Raw genomic sequence first — 22,566 nt, 5'->3', positions numbered from 1 at the left:
AGTTATATTTTCTGTAGGATTGTCCGACCTTTGTGGCTGTGGAGGAGCCATATCTTTGTAAACATGTGGGACGCACTAGTTATTAACCTGCAGTGACTCAGGAATGTGCAACCATATAAACAAGGTGAGTCATGAAGGTGGGCGAGTAGAAATAAAGAAGGATGAAATTTCCTGTTCAGTGTAAAAGACCAACCTTTGTTTAAAGATGAAGAATGAAACCCTGCGTGAAATGTTTAGCTGTGTTTGGTTTCTGACCGCGAGCTCAAAGCACAGATGATGGCATGAAAGGATGATGCTGACTGAATGTGACTGAAGAGCAGAGCTGGAGGAAAGAAAGCTGCATGTGTTTGCTGTCATTCAGGGATTCAGGCTTTGTTGTTTACAGTCAATCAAGTTTTTTATCAAAGGATTTCATCGCTTGCTCGGTGCATTTAAGACATTTTAAATCGAAGTGTTACCAGAGCTGTGACCTCTTCAGACATCATCCTCTTCTCCAACATGAACCTTTTCCAAAATGTGTCTGTGACTCTCAGAGTAGAGCTTTGGGCCAATTCATACAGCAGCCACGAGGCTTTATGGTTTATAATTCCTGAAGATCATTGCAGCTCTACTACATGCCAGAGAGTGGAGATAAAACCTCTCGTGGCTGCAGTCGGCTTTCTTTCTTCTCATTTATTCTGGGGTGATCCACAGTGACAAACATAAAAAAGGTTAAATTTCAGAGCAGGAGAAGGACGCATGCTTACTGTGAGAAAGTCTAAAACAGTTCAGCGAATAAGAAGATAAACCAGCTTCAGCTCAGATGAAATTCTGCACATTTTCTGGAAGAACTGCAGCCACATGGCGCCAGACTGGGAACAGGTTTGTGAGGATATTTGGGACTAAGGAGGTACACAAGTCAAGACAAGTCATTTGATTTATTTAGCACATTTATGCACAGCCGACATTGATCAAAGTGCTTCACAGCAAATACAAATAGAAGAAACAATAAAAAGATTTAAAGCAATAATAGTAATGTTTTAATAAGTAAAATTGGAGGATAAATACAAATGATAAAAGTAAATAATGATAAAAAGTCATATAATAATAGCAAAAGAGATGCACTGTGAAAGTGACACAATAAACTGTAACTCATCTGAAGCTCATGAGGAGACGGTTAGTGAGGAAGACCTAATCTGAGGAGGAAGATGATTCCAGAGTTTTGGAGCTACAAACCTGGAATTACTAGAAGCTGCCGATCAGTGGACCTGCTGCACCATCATTATCTCAGAGCTGCAGTCCTCTGGTGAATTTCATCCAGCAGTGTCAGCATCCACGTCCTCCACAGGAAGTTGTAGCACTGACACATCAGCTCCCAGTTTATGTTTATCCAACCGACTGAATGCATCTTTTCCTCACATGGTATTTAATTGAATTCATTTTAAATGGCACCAAATCACAACAAAAGTCACCTCAAAGTGCTTTATATTGTAAGGTAAAGACTCTACATTAACACACAAAAACCCCAACAATAAAAAAAAAGAAAAAAAAAACACCAGTGAGCCAAGCACTTGGTGACAGAAAGAAAGAAAAACGTAATTTTAATAAAAATAAATCTTTAGGAGAAACAGGCTCAAGGAGGAGCGGACATCAGCTACGATGGGTGAGGGGAGGAAGACAAGATAAAGACTTGCTGTGGAGGAGAGCCAGAGATTAAGAATAACAAATAATTAAATGGAAAGTGATGCATAAACACATAGTGGCTGAAGAAGAAACACCCAGTGCATCATGGGAATCCCCCAGCTGCCTATGCCTATTGCAGCATAACTGAGGGAGGATTCAGGGTCACCTGGTCCAGCCCTAACTATATGCTTTAGCAAAAAGGAAAGTTTGAAGCCTAATCTTGAAAGTAGAGATAGTGTCTGTCTCCTGAATCCAAACTGGAAGCTGGTTCCACAGAAGAGGGGCCTGAAAACTGAAGGCTCTGCCTCCCATCCTACTTTTAAATACTCTAGGAACAACAAGTAGGCCTGCAGAGCGAGAGCGAAGTGCTCTAATAGGGTGATATGGTACTACAAGGTCATTTTCATTGTATTTTCAGGGAGTTTTTACGACTTCCTGATAATTAATACATTACAGCAGAACGTCCCTCTGAGACAGGACGCTTCTAATTTTGCAGATATTGCACTGATGGAAGAAAGCAGTCCGGCTCAACAACGACACAAAGACTCCTCAGAGTGTTACTGGAGGCCAGGGTAATGCCATATCTGGTTAGATACCATATTTCTAAGATATTTACAAAAATAACAAAAGTCTTTGTATTGCCTTTGCAGCAGAATTCTCTTCTTACAAAATCTGTAATAAAATCCTTTGGTTCGCAGTCACACACTGCAGCAGCGCCAAGTCCTGTTTCTGAAGAAAAACCACAAACCTACACATTAAGTACGAGTGCACCCTCAGGCTAATCTTCAGAAAGATCAACCACACGAACAGGCTGTGTTGCAACACTTGTGTTTGTTTCACGTCAGGTCTGCACACAGCGATCAGAAACATATTAGCATTAAGCAGGTTTATAATCTGCTGCAGTGAGGAAATCAAACGTTAACACTGACATGTCTGTGAAGGTTCTCAGTCATCCAGGTCATCGTAGTCAAAGGAGCTTGCAAAGAAAAGCGTCTGGACTTCTTTAAGTTACTTGAAGACGTTTCACCCTTCATCCGAGAAGCTTCTTCAGTTCTAAGGTCAAATGGTGGAGAGTCCCAGATTAAAACCTAGTGGGAGTTTCCCCCCAAAGAGAGACAAAAGGACCCCCTGATGATCCTCTACCTAATCACATGGTGTGAAATCATGCGAATTCCTGAGGTCAGATGGCCCAGGATGTGAGTGGGCGTTAAGGCATCTGGGAAGGATCTCAAAACTGGATTATAGATGGCAGAGAGTTGGTGTCGTAAACCACCGCCTCTGTTCAAAGATGGTCGCTCACAGTGGACATAGATGGCTTCTTTCACTCCTCTTTCAAACCATCTGTCCTCTCTGTCCAAAATGTGAACACTGGCATCTTCGAAAGAGTGTCCTTTATCCTTAAGATGCAGATGGACTGCTGAGTCTTGTCCTGTGGAGGTGGCTCTTCTGTGTTGTGCCATGCACTTGTGAAGTGGCTGTTTGGTCTCTCCGATGTAGAGGTCTGGGCATTCCTCGCTGCACTGTACAGCATACACCACATTGTTAAGTCTGTGTTTTGGCGTTTTGTCTTTCGGGTGAACCAGTTTCGGTCTGAGTGTGTTGCTGGGTCTGAAGTAAACTGGGATGTCATGCTTGGAGAAAACTCTCCTGAGTTTCTCTGGTACACCGGCTACATAGGGGATGACAATGTTGTTAACACTGATAACAGCTTCAGAGGTAAACATGAACTGTCCCAGGAGTCTTTGCACTTGTTTGGTTCACTGCAGTCCTGTTTCATCAGGTATGTTTTCTGATCATCAATTAGCAAAAGAAAAAATTAAACCCATGAAAAAAATATTTAAAAAGTGGAAGAAAAGAGAACCCGAGAAAGTTTATTAAAAGGAAAAACGTGAAATATTCTCGGGTTGGTGTGAGACCCTGAATTAATTTTAATATGAGTTTCTGAAGAAAAGCCATAGAACCAAACAACAACTCTGACTGCAGCCTCGGGTAAGTTTTCCTCAGAAACAGCCGGCATGCAAACAGGATGTGTTCAGCATCCACTTCAGGTCTGCACACAGAAACATCTTACAAGCATCAGTCTAAAATTTATAACCCGCTCCAGATCAATAAGGAGAAAACATTTTGGAAAGACTGAAAATGAATTGTTGTGATACAAAATTCAGCTCTCTGGCAATTAGACTCTGATGACCAGAGTCCAGATGCTGACAAAGATGAAACTGTACAGTACAATACAGTCAGTAAGTCATATTATGATTGATAATACTTTATTTATCCCGAGGGAAATTGTTTTAAAGGCTGTCAGATGATCCAGTGCCAGGAATAAGTTGAACAAAGAGTTTTACTTTGAAGTTAATTAAAGCTGCCAATCCCAGTAATGCCCCAGTTTTTTGTGGTTTGGGGTAAATGTTGTTTCATGTGGAGCCAGAGGGTTGATATCAGAGTCACTCTGGACTCTGACTCGCTGATGTGCCAAACCTGACGACCACAAATGTGATGCATTCAAAATTTATGATGGTGAGATTTCATGAAAGCAGATGGTTGGATGAATTTAGGTGTCCATCATCAGCACAGTCAGCTGAACGTAGTGGGCGTCTGTCAACTGAAGTCACTGAAGTGTTTGTGGTGACTTTTGGAACATTTAATGCACTTATGACCTGCTGTGTGGTACACACCATTTAATTGTCATGGTTTTGTAGTTTCTGGACTGATGAGCAGATTCAGACAGCCGGGAAAAGTTTGAACAGTTTATTTAAAACTGAATAATTGATGGAAGCAGACTGATGGAACAGGTGCTCCCATATAGGACGTATCAGAGGATTCACAGAGAGGGAGAGATGTTATCAGCAAGAGCTGATAATAAAAGGTTGTCTGTATGTACAAGAGTCTTACTTATGTGTCCTTACTTGGAGTTAGTTAGATTGAGAAGAGAGAGGAGGCACAGGGGATCAGGCTGGAATCTGGAGATGATAGAGGTTGAGTGGAGACTGGGCAGGCAGGTGTGCTTCTGTGAGCTGAGAACTAGGAAGCAAACAGAGCAAAGGAAGTATTGAGGGGTAAGAACAACAGCTAGAGATTAACAACCATGGTGGAGAAAACGATCTGGCAGAGAGTGACTTACACAGCAGGTCCTTAAACACTCAGCTAATGATGAGCTATGAGCTCCAGATGGATGAAAGCAACTTAAGGAAGGGTAGTTTTACTGTTTAGTTTGTTTCCAGAGTAGATTTTCTTGTTTCATCCCAGTTTATATTGTTTAGTCTTTATTAGTTTCAGTATTAATTTTAGTCTTTTTTATTATTATTGTATGGGGGCATATGTCAGAGGCAGGATTTAGAAAATCAGAACAGACATTACAATACCAACACAGAACCTTCTGAAAGCAGCCGACTCACAGTGTTGTAGACATTCAGAAACTCAGTATCAAAACCTCATCAGACACTGTAATAAGATTTTTAACAAGCTAAAAGAACACAACTAAGAATATTCCCTCTGTAGCTTTTATTACATGTTAGTTGGTTTTCCAAGTTCACAAACTCATTTCATTTAGTTTACTTTATGTTCTGACTCTGCATTTAATGGTCACAGAGCAACAGACTCTGGACAGGTCACTGACTTGTCACATGGCTCTTTGACAGAGTGGAACGAAGCCAGAGTACAGAACACAAAACTCTGACTGGATCCTTGTTGTTGAGAGGGAACCATAATAATCACTGCACCATCCTGAACACAGTAAATCCTAAGATGCTGTTTTATTTTGTTAAAACCAACAAACTGTTTATTAATATTTGTATGCACCCTATTGTTTAAGTCACAAATGACAAGTAATGTAAAGCCGAGCTGACATGAAAACATGGAGAAAGTTCAAACAAAAAACGTTTCACTGCACATCAACACTGCAGTAAACCTGTGAGAGGCTCAGACGTCACCTGTGTGGGACTCAAGTAAATGTTAAAGTAAATGAATGTAAACACTGCATTAAAAGGATCTGGGTGGGGATCCTGATCCTTCTGTGCTGCACAGACGGTGAACGTAATAATAACTTTCACACACAAAGGTGCTGAGTGACACACAAAACTGCCCAAACAGGTACAAACAAAACCTGAGTAAACTGAGACTAACTACCTAACGAACCAAGTAAACAACTTCAACTGTATTTTACTGCATTCAGCACCTCTGTAACGGTTAGAATATCAGCCCCAAAGTATGTGCTGTGCAAAGAAACCAGTAATCATGTTGCTACACTGATGTTTTTATTCTTGACTCTTTACTATATTTACAATTATTTGATTATCTGCAAAATACACAAAAAGTATTGAAAGTAGTTCTTCATGAAGTAATCATGAAGAATTACTGTGATATTTTAATAGTGATGTGAACATGTAGTGTTGTGATGGTAGCTCAGTGGTTCCTAACCTGTCATGGTCCTGTGTTTTTAGTTTGGGAATTTCTATTTTTAATTTTTTTTAAATATTCTTTGTCAGTTCTTAGTTTGCTTTCATGTTCTATTTAGGAGCTTCCATTTATTTATTTATTCATTTGCAAGTTAAGTTTCATCATTTATAGTATTTTTGCAATTTGAAGGTCAGTTAGTTTTCTGTACTTTCTGTTCTGGGTCAGTTTGCACGTATTGATTTCCTTCTTTCAGTTTTCTCGCCCTCTCGTGTTTCCTGTGTTGTTAATTCTCAGTTTCTATGTTAGATGTTCTTTTATTTTATCACTTCCTGTTTTATTCTGGCAGCCTCCTGTTCTTACATTTAGTTTTGCATCCTCTGCCTCAGTTGTGTCACATGTGATGCTGTCTTGGCCTTTCAGAGACTGCAGATTATTGTCTTTCACATTGTGATCTGTGTTGGTTTTAGTGTTCCTTGTACAGGCACATTCAGTGAGGTCGGGTAAAATGATTCAGGCCAGGCATTTGACATCATCCCAGGCTACTCTGTTCACAATGTAACAATGCAAAGAAGCGGTTCCTGTTTCAGCTCCTGTTTTAGTCTGACCTGATTTCTAACTGGCTCTTACCTCTTTTCAGTCCCTATCTCCCCATCTTTCTTACTTTATGTGATCAACCTGGTTCATCCTGTCTGCCTTGGCAAAGAGAGGGGGAGACACCAAAAGTGTGCAGTCAGAGTGGTCCATGAGCTGCTCGTTGATTGAGCTGACTGTCCATAACGACCCTTTGGCCTCAGGCAGGTACTCCTGATTAGTCAGTCCACTCCTGGTCCTGTGTTAACAGGGTAACAGGTCACATCCTACACCCCCAAGAAAGAAACCAGTAATCACAGAAATTAGGTGAAGGTCTTAGCATTCATATTAGCTAAAAATATGCTAATCAAACTAAGACTGTAGACAGACACTGCCACATGTAGAGTATTTGTCAGCTATGTAATGACCCTTTTTCCTTCACTATGAAATTTCAACTTGAAAAATGACATCAGAAAGTCCAGCTTCAAAATAAAACTGAGGACCACCTCCACACCAACAACTCAAGGGGTGTATGTGATATTTAGTTAGTGATGTTCACTAACTAACAAACACAGACCCAAAGTGTGGTTCTGCTGTGCTGGCAGATGATCAGACTGCTTCTTCGCTGCTTTGAACAAAAAAACACCAGGAGCTACACCCCATCCACCATCAAACATCAACCACATCTTTACAGGTTTTTGACCCAGTTTTTCAGTTTGAGTTCAAATTTTTACTAAATATTCTCCAACCTTTAGTTTGGTTTTTATGTATTTTAGAGCTTTTGTTTTATTTCTTTTGTATGCTTATTTTTGTTATTTGTGGTTTTGAGTTCGGTTTTCATTTAAGGCGAGAGTGAAATATTTTCTTTCCAGGGAGCACCTTGAAACAGTGATCCATGCTTTTATTTCTTCCCATCTGGACTACTGTGACTCACTTTATTTGGGGGTCAGTCAGTCGTTGTTGTCTGCAGCTGGTTCAAAATGCTGCTGCATGACTCCCAACATCCATCCATCCATTCGCTTCCGCTTATCTTTTCAGGGTTGCGTGGAGCGCTGGAGCTGGTTGTTTTAAAGTGCCTTATGAATAAAGGTGATGATGATGATCAGTTAATTTTGCTTTGTAGTTTCTGTTCTTGGTTATAGTTTGGTGTTCCTTTCTCCTTCCTCCTGTTCTCTGTTTCCATGTTAGGAGTCCTGTTGTTTTGCTTCCTGTTTTATTTTGGGAACTTCCTGTTCTTTGTATCTGCCTCATTTGTACCATCCGTTCATAATGTCTTTACAAAATACTTTGGAATTTTATATTTCTTCTAAAAAGATAAATCCATCCATTCTTTTTCACTCATCCAAATCAGGGTCACTGGAGCCTATCACAGCTGCGAGAGGCAGGGTACACGCTGAACAGGTCACCTAACACAGAGAGACAGACAACCATTTGCACTCACACTCATGGACAATTTAGACTCCAATTAACCTAACCCCACTAACTGCATGTCTCCACACAGAAAGGCTAGATGGTAGAGTTGTTTGAATTCAGCTCTCTGTAGATATATAAATTTAATTTCCATCCAACTATGTAGCATCCTTTTGTTGGAAACATATTACCCAGTTCCTATCAGTGTAGATATCCAGCACGATTTGTTTCCCATTAAGATCTGATGTGCCTTTACGTTTTTAAGCTTTATATTTACTACAACTGAAAACCACGGTAACTGGCTTGGCGACTGACGAATGAATCAAATCAGAAAACTTAGAATTCATCTTGTCACTTCATCAGTAAACAATAATGACCCAGTTTTCACAAAGCCCTACAATAATACTGCCTCCACTTTGACAGATGATGTGATGGGCTTCAAATAATAAGTCATGTCTCTCCTTCTTTATACTTTTCTCTTCCCATTATTCAGATAAAAGTTCAACTTGGTTTCTTCTGATACTTTTTCTGATCTCTGCAGGCTCTTTTTTAGGTGTTTTCAGCAAAGTCTAACCTGCCCCTCTCCTTGAGTCTTCCCAAGGTGGTTATATACACACACACACACACACACACACACACACACACACACACACACACACACACACACACACACACACACACACACACACACACACACACACACACAACATTTTACTCCGAGATCCTTGAACAGTGTGACAACTAATAATGTATTGGGACATGAAGAATTAAAAGCATGAACATGATTTTCATTATCAAACATCGACAACATTCAATGGAGTGTGTGTATCCTGATTCATATTTATTTACAGCAGACCAGCTCAGGGTTATAGTTAATGTACGTTTAGGGTTAGAAAACAAAAGAAAAACGTTTTCCTTGTTTCTACAGTTGTTATTTGCTGTTATCAGACAAATTTCTTTTTAAATATTATTTAGATATTTACTGAAATATGAGTGCAGCTGGAAACACAAATCCATCCAGAGTATTGATTGTGTGTCCAAATCAAACATGCGGCGCTACCTGCTGTGGCAATGGAGCAGCTAAAAGTAGTTTTCTTTATTAGTAACATGTTATGCACCAAGAGAAGGTGGAGCCATTTCTCTGCTCCGTCCTATTAAACTGCTGCAGAAGAGGAAAAAACAGGAGGAGGACCTCTGATCTCTTATGGAATAAATACAACAGTTTTTATTTCATGAAGAAAGCATTGATGCACTGCATCTGTTTCCATTCAAATAGAAAAAAAAAATCCCCAAATGCCCCGTTTCAATGTTGAAAAGATGCCATTAGACAGGCAGCTAGTTAGTGTAGTGGTAAGACTACACACCTCTGGATAACGGGTGGGTATCCTGACTGGATACCCACCCGTTATCCAGTCACAGCCCTGGCATCCCCCATGCTAAAAACCAGCCCTGGAATGGTGCAGCTACGTCTGCAGTCCAGGACACAAGCATTTCACTATATGTTGTACTGTGAATGTGACAAAGTTTGTTTTTGAACGGGGTTTGTGTATCAAGTATTGAGCACTATGAGTCATTTATACTTTTATTTTTATATAAAAATATGGGGTGATTAGGATGAAAGTATAACAAAAATGGCTACATCCCTCCATCCTGACATTTAACCATGTGCTAAACCACAGGATTAAAATCTGTTCTGAACTTTTAAACTGCTGAAAATACCAAAAATAATCCAACATGTCGTCACTGTTCTGCTCAAAAGCTTAACTTGGTTCTCATAAAACAAACACATAAGCTACACACACACCGTACTTCACACTTTGGGTTCACTTTGATCAGTGCTGATTTTCTGTTTCTCGAAGGGGGGATTCTGTTTCTTCTTGTCTTTCTGCAGATTGGAAAACAAAACGGTGTTAAAAAGTCATAACTGAGCAGAAATGTAGTGCTATGAATCTAAGTAGTGGAGTGCACGATGACACATGAGTAAGTTTGAATTATACTCGTTGCTATAGTAACATAAGTACAGTGGGAAAATTCACCCAATTTTATTATGATTACATGACAAGACGCTAAACTGTCTTTATGAATAAATCGTGATGTTTGCTGTTTAACCATCTTCATCAGCCTCTGCAGTGTTCCTCCTCTTTCCTCACAATAAGCTTTAGTTCATTTCAGTTTGTTTCATTAATATATTCAAAAAATGTGAAAAAGTAAAATAAACAAGATTATAAACATGACGGTCACACAAAAATATGAGAATGTTCATAAATACATTAAACTTACTTTTTTTATTCTTGATGTAACACCTGACAAGAATCCCAACTACTACAACAGCAAGAACAACAGCAACACCAACAGCAACACCAGCTACAAACGTCCATCCAGTGTTTGGTTCTGGAACTGAAGAGAAAACATTGGTGTAGGTCAGACTGTGACTGCATGTCAGGAACAAACAGCAGGTTTAAACAGCGAGCTCAGTGATGTCAGCATGGATCCAACTTCCTGTTTCCTCCTGCTCGTCTCCACAGCTCACAGGCTGGCTCTGGTTCTGCTCTCAGCTGTAAAGATGATGTTGGAGTTTTGTCTTGTATGAAAGATGTTTGAATCTGTGCTGCTGCTCACAGACTCCTGCTTTCCTTTTACTGAGCCTCACATCTGAAAACATGTGCGAGTCTGTGTGTAATCGAGGTTTCCTCCACCCTGAGCTTCTTAGCTACACACATCATTAAAGTGAATCTCTTCAGACTGACGATTGTAGAAAACAAGAAATATGAATCTGTCAGTGTAATGACCGCCTGCTGCGCTGCCAACAGATGACTCTCTGCACTGGAGGATTTTGGACTGTTAGGATCTATTTTTTATGCAAAATCATTTTCTTGTTTTTATGTTATATTTAATCATCTGGCATGAATATTACATTCAGAAATACTGAGCATTAAGATGATTTCTACTATTTTATTCTTTTTTTTTAATGATACGAATGCATACAGTATGAATACATGTGGATTGTCATGCATGCCCCTGCAAGGGCGACTGTAGATACATAATTATGCACTTAATTGCTATGAAAAAGTATTCACCCCTTTCTGATTTCCATGTTTACTTTAACCATATTTTTTTAAAGCTCAGTTCCTTTTCACTAAAAACACTTAGGCCTGATTAGATTATTGCCAGACCTGCTGAATCAAGAAATCACCTACACAGAACCTATCTGACAAAGTGGGCTAAAAGTTCTCAAAAACCACCACGTCATGCTATGATCTACAGAAACCACTGAAAAACAAAGTCACTGTCACCTATTAGTCTGGAAAGGTTACAAAACCATGGATAAGGCTTTGTGACTCCAGCGAACCACAGTGGTGATGGTGGCTGACCAAAATGACTTTTAGATGCTAGAGCATCGAGGACTCATCCAGGGGGCCACAGAAGAACCCAGAACAAATTCTTCAGAATCAAAGGCCTCACTTGCCGTAGTTATTCAACAATAAGAATGAGACTGGGGGAAAAATGAATCCATGGGAGAGTTCCAAGCAGAAAACAACTATTGAGCGAAAAGCACACAAAGCCTTTTGTCACATTTGCTAAAAAATATCTTTACTTGCAATTCAATGGACTCATCCGGATTATCCTTCACTCACCACATGTATAGAAAAGAGCTCAATTACTCTGTGACCTCAGTGAAAACTTGTTCATCTTTACTATAAAGTATATGATTGGGAGTCCTATTCCATTGTTGGCGCTATTGTTTAATGCATTAACATTAGTTTAGAAAGTCTTCTCAGACTTCCCTCTCTTATATACATTTTTAATATTTGCTGCTGTGTTTGTATCATTAAGTTTTCTGTGGGTTGCAGCAATGGTTTGGCACTTCATGATTGGCTGGATTTAGGGACCACAACAGACGTTATTAAAATAGTTTGATGATTTGCTATCAGGAAACTCCCAGAATATAGGAAAATGACTCCTTAATGAGACAGATCTCAGAAGTGTAATGGGTGTCATCTCACTTTTTAGCATCTGCACTCAAACATTTGCTACAGCACATAAAAAATAAGGAATATAATCACACTGTGCATCATATATGTAACACTGATAACTGCTCATAATGATACCTGTAAGAGGTCTTATATACAAACAAAAAGCAACTCATTTATGAGTTGAATTCAGACTAAAGTTACTTTTTGCTTCAGCTCCAGTGAATCTGTCTGCTGCAGTGTTTTATCACACACCTCTACTGATTTCATTAGTTAATATTTAGCTTCTTTGCAGACATCATTCTGTGTATTCAGTCTGAGCACATTTCACATTTCTGAAAAACAACAATTACTTAAAACATTTTAATATTAAAATTTCACTCACCATTCAAACGCACATTGATTTCCGTATGTGCCTGATGCCAGATTTCCTTCTGTGTGGCGACACAGTGATAGCGGTCGGTCTTTGTCACATTAGTTTTGAGGGTGATGAAGAAGCGCTCTCCTTTTTTAGAGACCTGCGGCTCCTCTGAAGGAATGGTTTGATTGTTACTGTCCCACCACTCGACTGTAGGTTTGGGGGAAGCACCTTTAACAACACACTTAAGGAGCGCCCAGTCATTTGTTTCATCAAGATTTGTGACAGAAGGCTCTGCAGCTCCTGTGAACACACAATAGTAATATTGTATAATTATTATTTTTTCATGTTTAGCTACTCTGAGTGCCAATGTGAGGGTACTAACGCAATACTGCCTTACTGGACAGTATTGATGTTTTTAAAAGGAATTTAATTTCAAAGTTTTTACTCTAAACAACATTTTAGACTCACATGCAGACATTTATACAGAAGAAAGGTTTGGACATCTCCAAGTTTGTTTAGAGTTATACAGAAAAAGATAGGAAAGTGCCAGCAAAATGGCAAACATATCATCAAAAATCTGGCACTGTAACCTGGATAACTACTTAAGGAGGATTTCAGTGTTATTTATTATTGCTATAAATATGAATATAAATAACTACTTGAACAATTGTAGATGTTACAGAAAATAAAGCAAACCCCCCTGCAATCTCCAAAACAATTCCACTAGTCTTATAAAACTTATTGCTAGAAGTTGCTGTAAATTTTAATTACATTGAGAGGGATAAGATACTTTTTGAGCATATGTATCTTAAAAGGTAGTTTTCTACTTGGATTAATAACTCAATGCAGACGATTAGGAGTGAGTAATGAGTTCACGTATACACACGAGGATGCGAATATCAGTGACGTCAAAGGCAGGACTCACCTGAGATGCTTCGGACCTTTAACTTTTTAAAACGCAGAGGTTGTATGCGACCCAAGTTTGCATGGTAATATTAATAGATAAACATAATGTATATTTTCATGATGACCGGAAACATAGACACGGACATGTTATACGTCGTTTCAAAGTTCAGATGTTTATCTTTCAGTAGATTCATGAACCTCAGTAAAGAATTTACAACATAAAAACAGCAACGTCTTAATTTACGGCAGTAAATACTTCGTGACCCTACTTCTACCCATTACAATCAATGCTAAAAAGCCGTTTATTGGACCAAAAACGGCTTTTTAAAAACAAACAATTGCTTGTTTAAAGGGAAAACCCCCCACGGATTAACTTCAGTTCGTTTGCGTTCAAGCGGGAGTAAAAAGAACCTGAAAAAACACTAAATTTGTTTTGTCGGAAAGTTTTATCGGAGCTACGCAAACTAATATAAATGCGGTTTTAAAGCCAATTTTAAGCGATTGTTAGATTATTTCACCAATCAAGTTTGGTATCGCTGAAATCCTTAAACGCCCACGAACATCAATAATCTATCAGCATCTTCCGCCAACGTGAAGCAACGCGCCATGGAGACCGTTAATCCAATCAGCCAATCAGAAAAACGAATCTTATACCAATCGCACGGCAGTTTGATTGACAGCTGCTGTTATCCAATAGAAAGTTAAGGCAATGAAACCACTCTCCCTTTGAAGCCGGGAAAATCACCTGTCTGACCATATATGGAAGTTTACGTGTTAGCCTCGCTGTTTCAATGGAACGAAACGAAATCATAGAAAACTATTTTATCTTTGGAAAATACCCGATTAGAAAACAAAGAACAAAACAAAATCACGATTTTAGTTATTTAGGAGATGATTTTGTGGTTAAGTTTAGTATTTAAGAAGATTTAAAGTGCAAAAAACAAAATGAATCATTATTATTTGTTAACTTTGAAGAGATTTTTTTGGGCGTTTTGAGGCAATTGATTAGAGATTCTCGGCTTTGCGCTTTGAACTAAACTGTAATATCTTAAAGCCATCTCTGTATATCAGCATGAAACTTGGTGCATTTATCGGAGACAGAATGAAGAGGATATCCTGTAAATTTCAGCCTCCTAGCCCTTATAATGACTGATTAATTCTAGTTAACATCTTAAGTAAAAGGTTAAAAACATCAAGGCTTCAGTCATTTCCTGTATAATCCTCTAACAAATGATCTGTGTTAGAGCTAAAGGTAAAACTGACAGACTACAATAATTATCACAGATTTTAGTTCACAGTGATAAAACAGGCAGGTATCAGATATTTATGATTTGGAAATTTTTCTTAAGTTTATTCTGGTAGTTACAGACATGCAGAAGTGCACATGCCTGTGAGAGGCTCTAACAAGTTAATATGGGCTCTGAAAGGGAAAAAAGCACAAATATTAGAGGTGACTGTGTAATTATCAATAGGCAGTCAGTTCAAACTTGAGAAAAGAAATTCAGGAGTGTTAACCTGCTATATTAGACATATTTTATAATCCTAAACTAAAAAAAGAAAGAAAGAACAGTCACATATTTCATAATTGTCCTTATACATTTACACAAGAGACTGATTTATGGTGGTGGATGTATTATAATAACACAGTCAGAAAACACCCTGAACAGCTGTGTGTCTGACATATCAGGAGAAGTGAGAATTTGTTTATTCAGTGTTTACAGTTGCATTGACAGAGATTTATTCTGTTTAGTAAAGACTGAAAAAACCCGTGGGCACCTCAGATGTTTGACAAGCAGATTTACCAAATATTGATAATATTTCTGCAGGTGTGCTGTGGGGATGAGACCCTGCCAGATGTGTGTACTGACTGTTTCATCTGTAAGTAATCAGCTGATTTATAACAGCACTCACCAACAGCAAGCTCAATGTGGAATCTTATATCACCGGACTGACTTTTTGGAAAAATACAAATATAGTTTCCTTTGTCCTCTAGCCTAGTGTCTGTTATTTTTATGGAGGCGTTGCCATTCTTCAGCTCTTCTGGAAAATGTGAGACTCGACCTTTGAACTCTGCAGACTGATCTTCAAGGTCATTATTATGATGTGTGCCATTATTGTACGTGAACACCTGCTTTCCGTCTTTCTTCCAGTCAAACACCATTGACTCAATGGTCTCACTGGTGCCGAGGGAACAGGGTAAAATAGCATCAGCATCTTCTTTCACAGTCACTCTGGCCACAGGTGTCCCTGAAATACAGAACATGAATTAAACAGTGTGTTTTCATACAGATTGATGAGGACAGAAGGAAAAAAATTTGTAAAATGGCCTGCATTTATATAGCGCTTTACTTAGTCCCTAAATACCCCAAAGCGCTTTACACGTCCAGTCATCCACCCATTCACACACACATTCACACACTGGTGATGGCAGCTACATTGTAGCCACAGCCACCCTGGGGCGCACTGACAGAGGCGAGAAGGAAAGTCAGGTATGAGTCAGGAACAGCTAAGAAAGTTCACGCTTATTTTCATTTCCAAATTAATCATGAACAATTAAACCGATCGTTTAATTGAGCGATCGTGGCTCAAGAGTTGGGAGTTCGCCTTGTAATCGGAAGGTTGCCGGTTTGAGCCCCGGCTCGGACAGTCTCGGTCGTTGTGTCCTTGGGCAAGACACTTCACCCACCGCCTACTGGTGTTGGCCAGAGGGGCCGATGGCGCGATATGGCAGCCTCGCTTCTGTCAGTCTGCCCCAGGGCAGCTGTGGCTACAACTGTAGCTTGCCTCCACCAGTGTGTGAATGTGTGTGTGAATGGGTGGATGACTGGATGTGTAAAAGCACTTTGGGGTCCTTAGGGACTAGTAAAAGCGCTATACAAATACAGGCCATTCACCATTTACCAAACCAATCCAATTTAAACAGAAAAGAAAAACAGTTACAAGATGAAATCAACTAACTCAGCTTTATTTTTTTCTTCCTACAAACATCTCACTTATGTGCTTTACCTCTCCTTCACATTGTTCTTTGTAGTCCATGCCTCACTGCACAGTGTGAGACTGACTGGTTTAAACTGAGGCTGAAGGAGCTGAAGAGCTTGTTTCAGAGAGGATGAACTCAGAGGCTGCACCAAGGCCCAGACTGAGATAAACAAGGATCATTGTGAACTGTGAATCATGCTAAAGTGTTCAAGAATCAAACATGGAGCTGGAAATGAGTATAATAGCTCACCTTTACTTCATGTATTACATTTCTGTTTACAAAAGTCAGAGGGTGAGGTCCATTAAAGAGGATTCTCTCTGAATACTGATTTCTGCTGATATGACTGCATCCACATGAAATGCTCCTCCATCCTACCAACACACAGCTCCACCTGAGTAACATATATGTCATAGGTGTCAAACTCTGGCCCGCGGGCCAAATTTGGCCCGCAGCCTAATTACATTTTGCCCGTGAAGCCATACCAAATTACTATCAGAGCTGGCCTACTGGTATTATACAGCTAATATATATATTGTTTAGTATTAAGCTTTGCTTGTTCCATATTCAGTTTTTTAGCAAAAATGTGTTTTGAGTCCATAAGAAAAGATTCATTCTTATATCTGGAGGAATAAATATATTTCAATAAATATTAATGTTAGCCCGCGACTTTGTTCCAGTTTTGAATTTTGGCCCACTGTGTATTTGAGTTTGACACCCCTGATATATGTGATCATACTTATCACATAAACTTTAAATATCTTTAAATAGAAAAATCTTATTATTCACAATGAAATTTCTATTATTAAAATTTTGATTCCTCAGCTTTATAACTGTAACAGCTATCAGAATCACAATGAGAATATTTTATTAATGCCTAAGGAAATTATGCAGTTTCAATTGATCCAAGAGAAGAAGAACAGTAACAGACTGAACAAAATAAAATAAAACTATATATTATAAAGTTAGAAAATATAAGAAAAAGCTTTAATTATTAAAATATTTACATTCACTACCCACAGCTCGTGGCCATAGGTGACGGTAGGGACGTAGATCGACCGGTAAATTGAGAGCTTCGCTTTTACACTCAGCTCCCTCTTCACCATGACGGACAGGTGGTGCGTCCGCATTACTGCAGCTGCAGCCCCAATCCGTCTGTCGATCTCCGGCTCCCTTCTCCCATCACTCGCGAACAAGACCCCGAGATACTTGAACTCCTCCACTTGGGGCAGGAACTCATCCCCGACCCGGAGTGGGCACTCCACCCTTTTCCGGCTGAGAACCATGGCCTCAGATTTGGAGGTGCTGATCCTCATTCCCGCTGCTTCACACTCGGCTGCGAACCGTCCCAGTGCGAGCTGGAGGCCCCCACCCGATGAAGCCAACAGAACCACATCATCCGCAAAAAGCAGAGATGAGATTCTAAGGCCACCAAAGTGAAAGTCCTCCGCCACTTGGCTGCGCCTAGAAATGCGCCTGCACATAAAAATTATGAACAGAACCGGAGACAAAGGGCAGCCCTGGCGGAGCCCATCACCCACCGGGAACGAGTCCGACTTATTGCCGGCAATGCGAACCAAGCTCTTGCAACGGTTGTATAGGGATCGAATGGCCCGTAGCAATGGGCCAGACACCCCATACTCCCGCAACACCTCCCACAGGACACCCCGAGGGACACGGTCGAATGCCTTCTTCAAGTCCACAAAACACATGTAGACTGGTTGGGCAAACTCCCATGCACCCTCAAGTATCCTCGAGAGGATAAAGAGCTGGTCCAGTGTTCCGCGACCAGGACGAAAACCGCATTGTTCCTCCTGTATCCGAGGTTCGACTAGCGGACGAACTCTCCTTTCCAGCACCCTGGCATAGACTTTCCCGGGGAGGCTGAGGAGTGTGATCCCCCTGTAGTTGGAACACACTCTCCGGTCCCCCTTCTTAAAGATGGGGACCACCACCCCGGTCTGCCAGTCCAGGGGTACTGCCCCTGATCTCCACGCAACATTGTAGAGGCGTGTCAACCAGGACAGCTCTACAACGTCCAGAACCTTCAGGAACTCGGGGCGGACCTCATCAACACCAGGGGCTCTGCCACCAAGGAGTTGTTTAACTGCCTCAGTGACCTCGCCCCCGGAAATTGGCGGGTCATTCCCCTCATCCCCAGACTCTGCTTCCTCCTCGGAAGACGTGTCAGTGGGATTAAGGAGGTCCTCAAAGTATTCCTTCCACCGCCTGACAATTTTCTCAGTCGACGTCAGCAGCGCTCCGCCAGCACTATACACAGTGCAGGTAGAGCACCGCTTTCCCCTCCTGAGACGCCTGACGGTTTGCCAGAATCTCGAGGCAGTCCGAAAGTCTTTTTCCATGGCCTCTCCGAACTCCTCCTACACCCGAGTTTTTGCTACAGCCACTGCCCGAGCCGCATTCCGCTTGGCCTGTCGATACCTGTCGGCTGCCTCCGGAGTCCCACAGGCTAACCAAGCCCGATAGGACTCCTTCTTCAGCCTGGTGGCTCCCTTCACCTCTGGTGTCCACCATTTGGTTCGGGGATTACCACCACGGCAGGCACCAACCACCTTGCGGCCGCAGCTCAATGCAGCAGCTTCGGCAATGGAGACGCTGAACATGGTCCATTCGGACTCAATGTCCCCAGTCTCCCTCGGAATGCTGTTGAAGCTCTGCCGGAGGTGTGCGTTGAAGATCTCGCGGACTGGGGCCTCTGCTAGACGTTCCCAGCACACCCTCACTACGCGTTTAGGTGCACCGGGTCTGTCCAGCGTCTTCCCCCGCCACCTGATCCAACTCACCACCAGGTGGTGATCAGTTGACAGCTCAGCCCCTCTCTTTACCCGAGTGTCCAGAACATATGGTCGCAGGTCTGGTGATACGATTACAAAATCGATCATCGACCTATGGCCTAGAGCGTCCTGGTGCCACGTGCACTTATGGACACTCTTATGTTCGAACAAGGTGTTCGTTATGGCCAAACTGTGATTTGCACAGAAGTCCAATAACAAAACGCCGCTCGGGTTCAGATCAGGGAGGCCGTTCCTCCCAATCACGCCCCTCCAGGTCTCGCTGTCGTTACCCACGTGAGCATTGAAGTCTCCCAGCAGGACAACAGAGTCTCCAGGTGGAGCACCTTCCAGCACACCCCCCAGGGACTCTAAGAAGGCTGGGTACTCTGAACTGCCACTCGGTGCATAAGCGCAGATGACAGTCAGGACCCATTCCCCGACCCTAAGGCGCAGGGAACAAACCCTCTCATCCACCGGGAAAAACCCCAACGTACCGGCAGCAAGCCGACGGGATATTAGAATACCCACCCCAGCCCGCCGCCTCTCACCAGGGGCAACTCCAGACTGAGACAGAGTCCAGCCCCTCTCCAGGAGACTGGTTCCAGAGCTCAAGCCATGCGTAGAGGTGAGCCCAACTATATCTAGCCGGTACCTCTCAACCTCACGCACTAACTCAGGCTCCTTCCCCACCAGAGAGGTGACATTCCATGTCCCTATTGCCAGTCTTGGCAGCCGGGGATCAGTCCGCCAGGGCCTCCGCTCCTGGCCGCTACCCGGCACGCAATGCACCCGACCCCTATGGTGCCTCCTGCGGGTGGTGGGCCTGCGGGAGGATGGGCCCATGTCTCCTCTTCGGGCTGTGCCCGGCTGGGCCCCATGGACTAAGGCCCGGCCACCAGACGCTCGCCCTTGGGCACCCTCCCCGGGCCTGGCTCCAGGGCGGGGCCCCGGTAACCCTATCCCGGGCAGGGTAAACTGTTCTCTCGATGTTCTCTTCATAAGGGTCTTCTGAATCGCTCTTTGTCTGGTCCCTCACCCAGGACCAATTTGCCATGGGAGACCCTACCAGGGGGCAAAAGCCTCCGGACAACATAGCCCCTGGGATCCCTGGGACACACAAACCCCTCCACCATGATAAGGTAGCAATTCACGGAGAGGTATTATTATTATTATTATTATTATTATTATTATTATTATTATTATTATTATTATTATTATTATTATTCTCTATAATAAAGCCTTAACGCAAATTCCTTTTGATGCCTCTAATTCTTAGATGCGTGATTAACAAGATCAAGCACAAATTCAGTTTTAAAGCTCTGCCAGATAGTTCTCTTGACAAGACCACTGCAGATGTGAACTGAGATACTACTGAGGTACACTGAGCTTAGAATATCACTTGGTGATGTGAAGAACCTTCCTTCCACTCGCCAAAGGGAGACCATGCTGGACAGACCATTCTACATGCAACAGGCTTTCAGCCATAGCTTGATCTGATGAAGAGGAGACAAAGAAAACTGTCCCAGCAGTGGTCCAAACGTGAAACAGCACACAGTGCACAGTCTTGCATTTTGCACATCTATCCCATGCAAGAGGTTGTTTTGACTGTCAGGCATGTTGTTCAGAAGAAGTAAGCAGCACTGCTATCTAAAAATATCAAAATGGTTCTCTGTTTGAAAAAACTGGCTTAGAGCAAAAAAACAAACAAACAAAACAAAAACTAATGAGGAGTATAATCTCAAGTCCAGACACTTTTCTTTCCAAGCTCCTTAGATTACAATGACCTGGATGACTGAGAACCTTCACAGACAATCTCAAGTGTACTTTTGGAAGGTTTTATGAGCATGTAGTACATTTTACAGAATGTTCTATAAAAGGTTTGTTTTGTTATTATGTTTTGGATTGTTCAGAGAGTGTCCTTACAAAATAATCTTGACAAATGACAAACGAGAGCTTATTTTTAATTACTCAATGGGTATTACAAAAGTCAGTGCATATTATCAGCACAAGTGATAAGAGCGTTTCAATCCTTTATAGAAAGACGAAAGCCAAAGTCCTCATCCTGCTCTCTGCTCTCTTTACTCTTTTCAGCACCACTTACCATCATTTTAAATTATTTGTGTTAATGACTTCATAAAACACTCACTAAATAGATAACGTGTAGTATCGTTGACATCAGGACACAGAAGGCAAGGTCCATTAAAACTGACTCTCCCTGCATATTGACCTATTCTTATATAACTGCATCCGCTTGATGCAGAAATTTTTGACGAACAGTAGAGATCAATGTCAGGAAGTACAGGTAATATATTTCCCAGCATTCCTCTCTATCCAGGAAAAGCCTCTATGTTAATGAGTGGAGTTAAAATCCCAGAGCAAATATTTTTAAGAAGTAAAATTCCATAAAAAGAGTTAGGCATAATCATATAATACTTCTAGCTTTACCATGACTCCAGTAGCGTGGCTGTCTATTGTAATGTAGAAAACACTCTTTGATAATGATTGCCTGAGATGAAATTTGACTTTCTCTTATTGTAAAGTCATTAAAAAACAAACAAACACTACCTCTACACTATCTCTGTATTAGTAGAAACAGTGTATATGTGTTTCAAACTGAACATGAAGTTCATTCGGAAACAAATGTCACACAGTCTAAACAGAGACCAAAGCAGATGCGTTTACAGGAAGCAGCGCACTAACAAAGACGCACACACGTACGCTTTAAAACGCATACAAATGAAATAATGAGTATCGCTATAACGATCAACAAAGAAATAGATTCGTTTCGTTGTTGCAGGTGCTGCACATTAATCTGCTCTAACTCTCGTTATTTCAACACTAAAATGCGGCTGATGTCACAGGTGTAAATGCCGCAGTCATCCACCCACTAAAGCAGCAGCCTGAGCAGCGTTAAAGCTCCATCCGCACCTGTGAAACGTGACTGCGCCTGCACACATGATCAGTTTAAATCAGTGAGTTTCTTACCGGATTCAGCAGCAAACGTCAGTCCGGACAAAGTCAGGAAACAGAAGCTCAGAAACAGAAGTGGTGGAAGCTCCATGTCTGCACAAATCCTCAGAAGATCAAACGTTACAGCATCTCTTTAAAAAACACATGAGCTCGGAGCCACTCCTCCCAGCGCACTGACGCACAAAAAAGAAAGAAAGAAACATTCATTCTCCTTCTATTCTCTTAAAGCCGTAAGCTATAACTGCACTTCCGGTGTGATATGTGACAATATCAGCGACATTTAGCTCTAACATGTTTAATAACTGCGACAGTTACACAGAATCGCTGACAGCAGACAGATTAATGAGCAGAGATAACAGATTATTGTAACAGTTTATGTACAGGTTGAGGTAAAGAGAGAGGACACCCCATACTTCCAGAATCTGTAGCCTTTAAGGTCAAAGACAGCTTCATTTTTTCACACTAGCATCTTTATATGACACACACACACACAAGGAAAAAAAAACAGGCACAAGTTAGTTCGAGTTATAACACTCTTCACATGCCTCA

At 41.4% G+C, this 22,566-nt stretch overlaps 1 protein-coding gene across 6 annotated transcripts; it reads right to left on the bottom strand.

Moving 5' to 3' along the window:
- Positions 1-725: 725 nt before the first annotated feature.
- On the bottom strand, positions 726-22,178 carry LOC147331605 (programmed cell death 1 ligand 1-like). 6 transcript variants are annotated; one of them, XM_086294031.1, is made up of 5 exons: positions 22,033-22,178; positions 15,187-15,522; positions 12,394-12,669; positions 4,569-4,683; positions 726-3,182 (listed from the first exon to the last, which is right to left on the bottom strand). In XM_086294031.1, the coding sequence occupies exons 1-5, from the start codon at positions 22,106-22,108 to the stop codon at positions 2,984-2,986; spliced, it is 1,002 nt and encodes a 333-aa protein (XP_086150157.1). In that variant the 5' UTR covers positions 22,109-22,178; the 3' UTR covers positions 726-2,983. The 6 variants fall into 6 exon arrangements, with proteins under 6 accessions (XP_086150157.1, XP_086150159.1, XP_086150162.1 ...); XM_086294033.1 differs by lacking the exon at positions 726-3,182 and adding an exon at positions 3,194-3,331; XM_086294032.1 differs by lacking the exons at positions 726-3,182; positions 4,569-4,683 and adding exons at positions 9,238-9,922; positions 10,318-10,434.
- Positions 22,179-22,566: the final 388 nt, after the last annotated feature.

The sequence above is a fragment of the Aulonocara sp. 'chitande type north' Nkhata Bay genome, linkage group LG5 (genome assembly GCF_057382095.1).
Source record: "Aulonocara sp. 'chitande type north' Nkhata Bay isolate Kocher_YH1m ecotype deep benthic linkage group LG5, A_spYH_male_GT1.1, whole genome shotgun sequence".
Taxonomy (NCBI): Eukaryota; Metazoa; Chordata; class Actinopteri; order Cichliformes; family Cichlidae; genus Aulonocara; species Aulonocara sp. 'chitande type north' Nkhata Bay.
This window is presented reverse-complemented; position numbering and strand designations above follow the sequence as displayed.

What these genes read in the sequence shown, in the direction of transcription:
- LOC147331605 (XM_086294031.1), bottom strand. Translation starts at nt 22,108, where the DNA reads ATGGAGCTTCCACCACTTCTGTTTCTGAGCTTCTGTTTCCTGACTTTG. An exon ending in GACGTTTGCTGCTGAATCCG is followed by an intron (nt 15,523 to 22,032) that starts GTAAGAAACTCA and finishes TCTGTATTTCAG; the next exon opens with GGACACCTGTGGCCAGAGTG. An exon ending in CCACATTGAGCTTGCTGTTG is followed by an intron (nt 12,670 to 15,186) that starts GTGAGTGCTGTT and finishes GTGTGTTCACAG; the next exon opens with GAGCTGCAGAGCCTTCTGTC.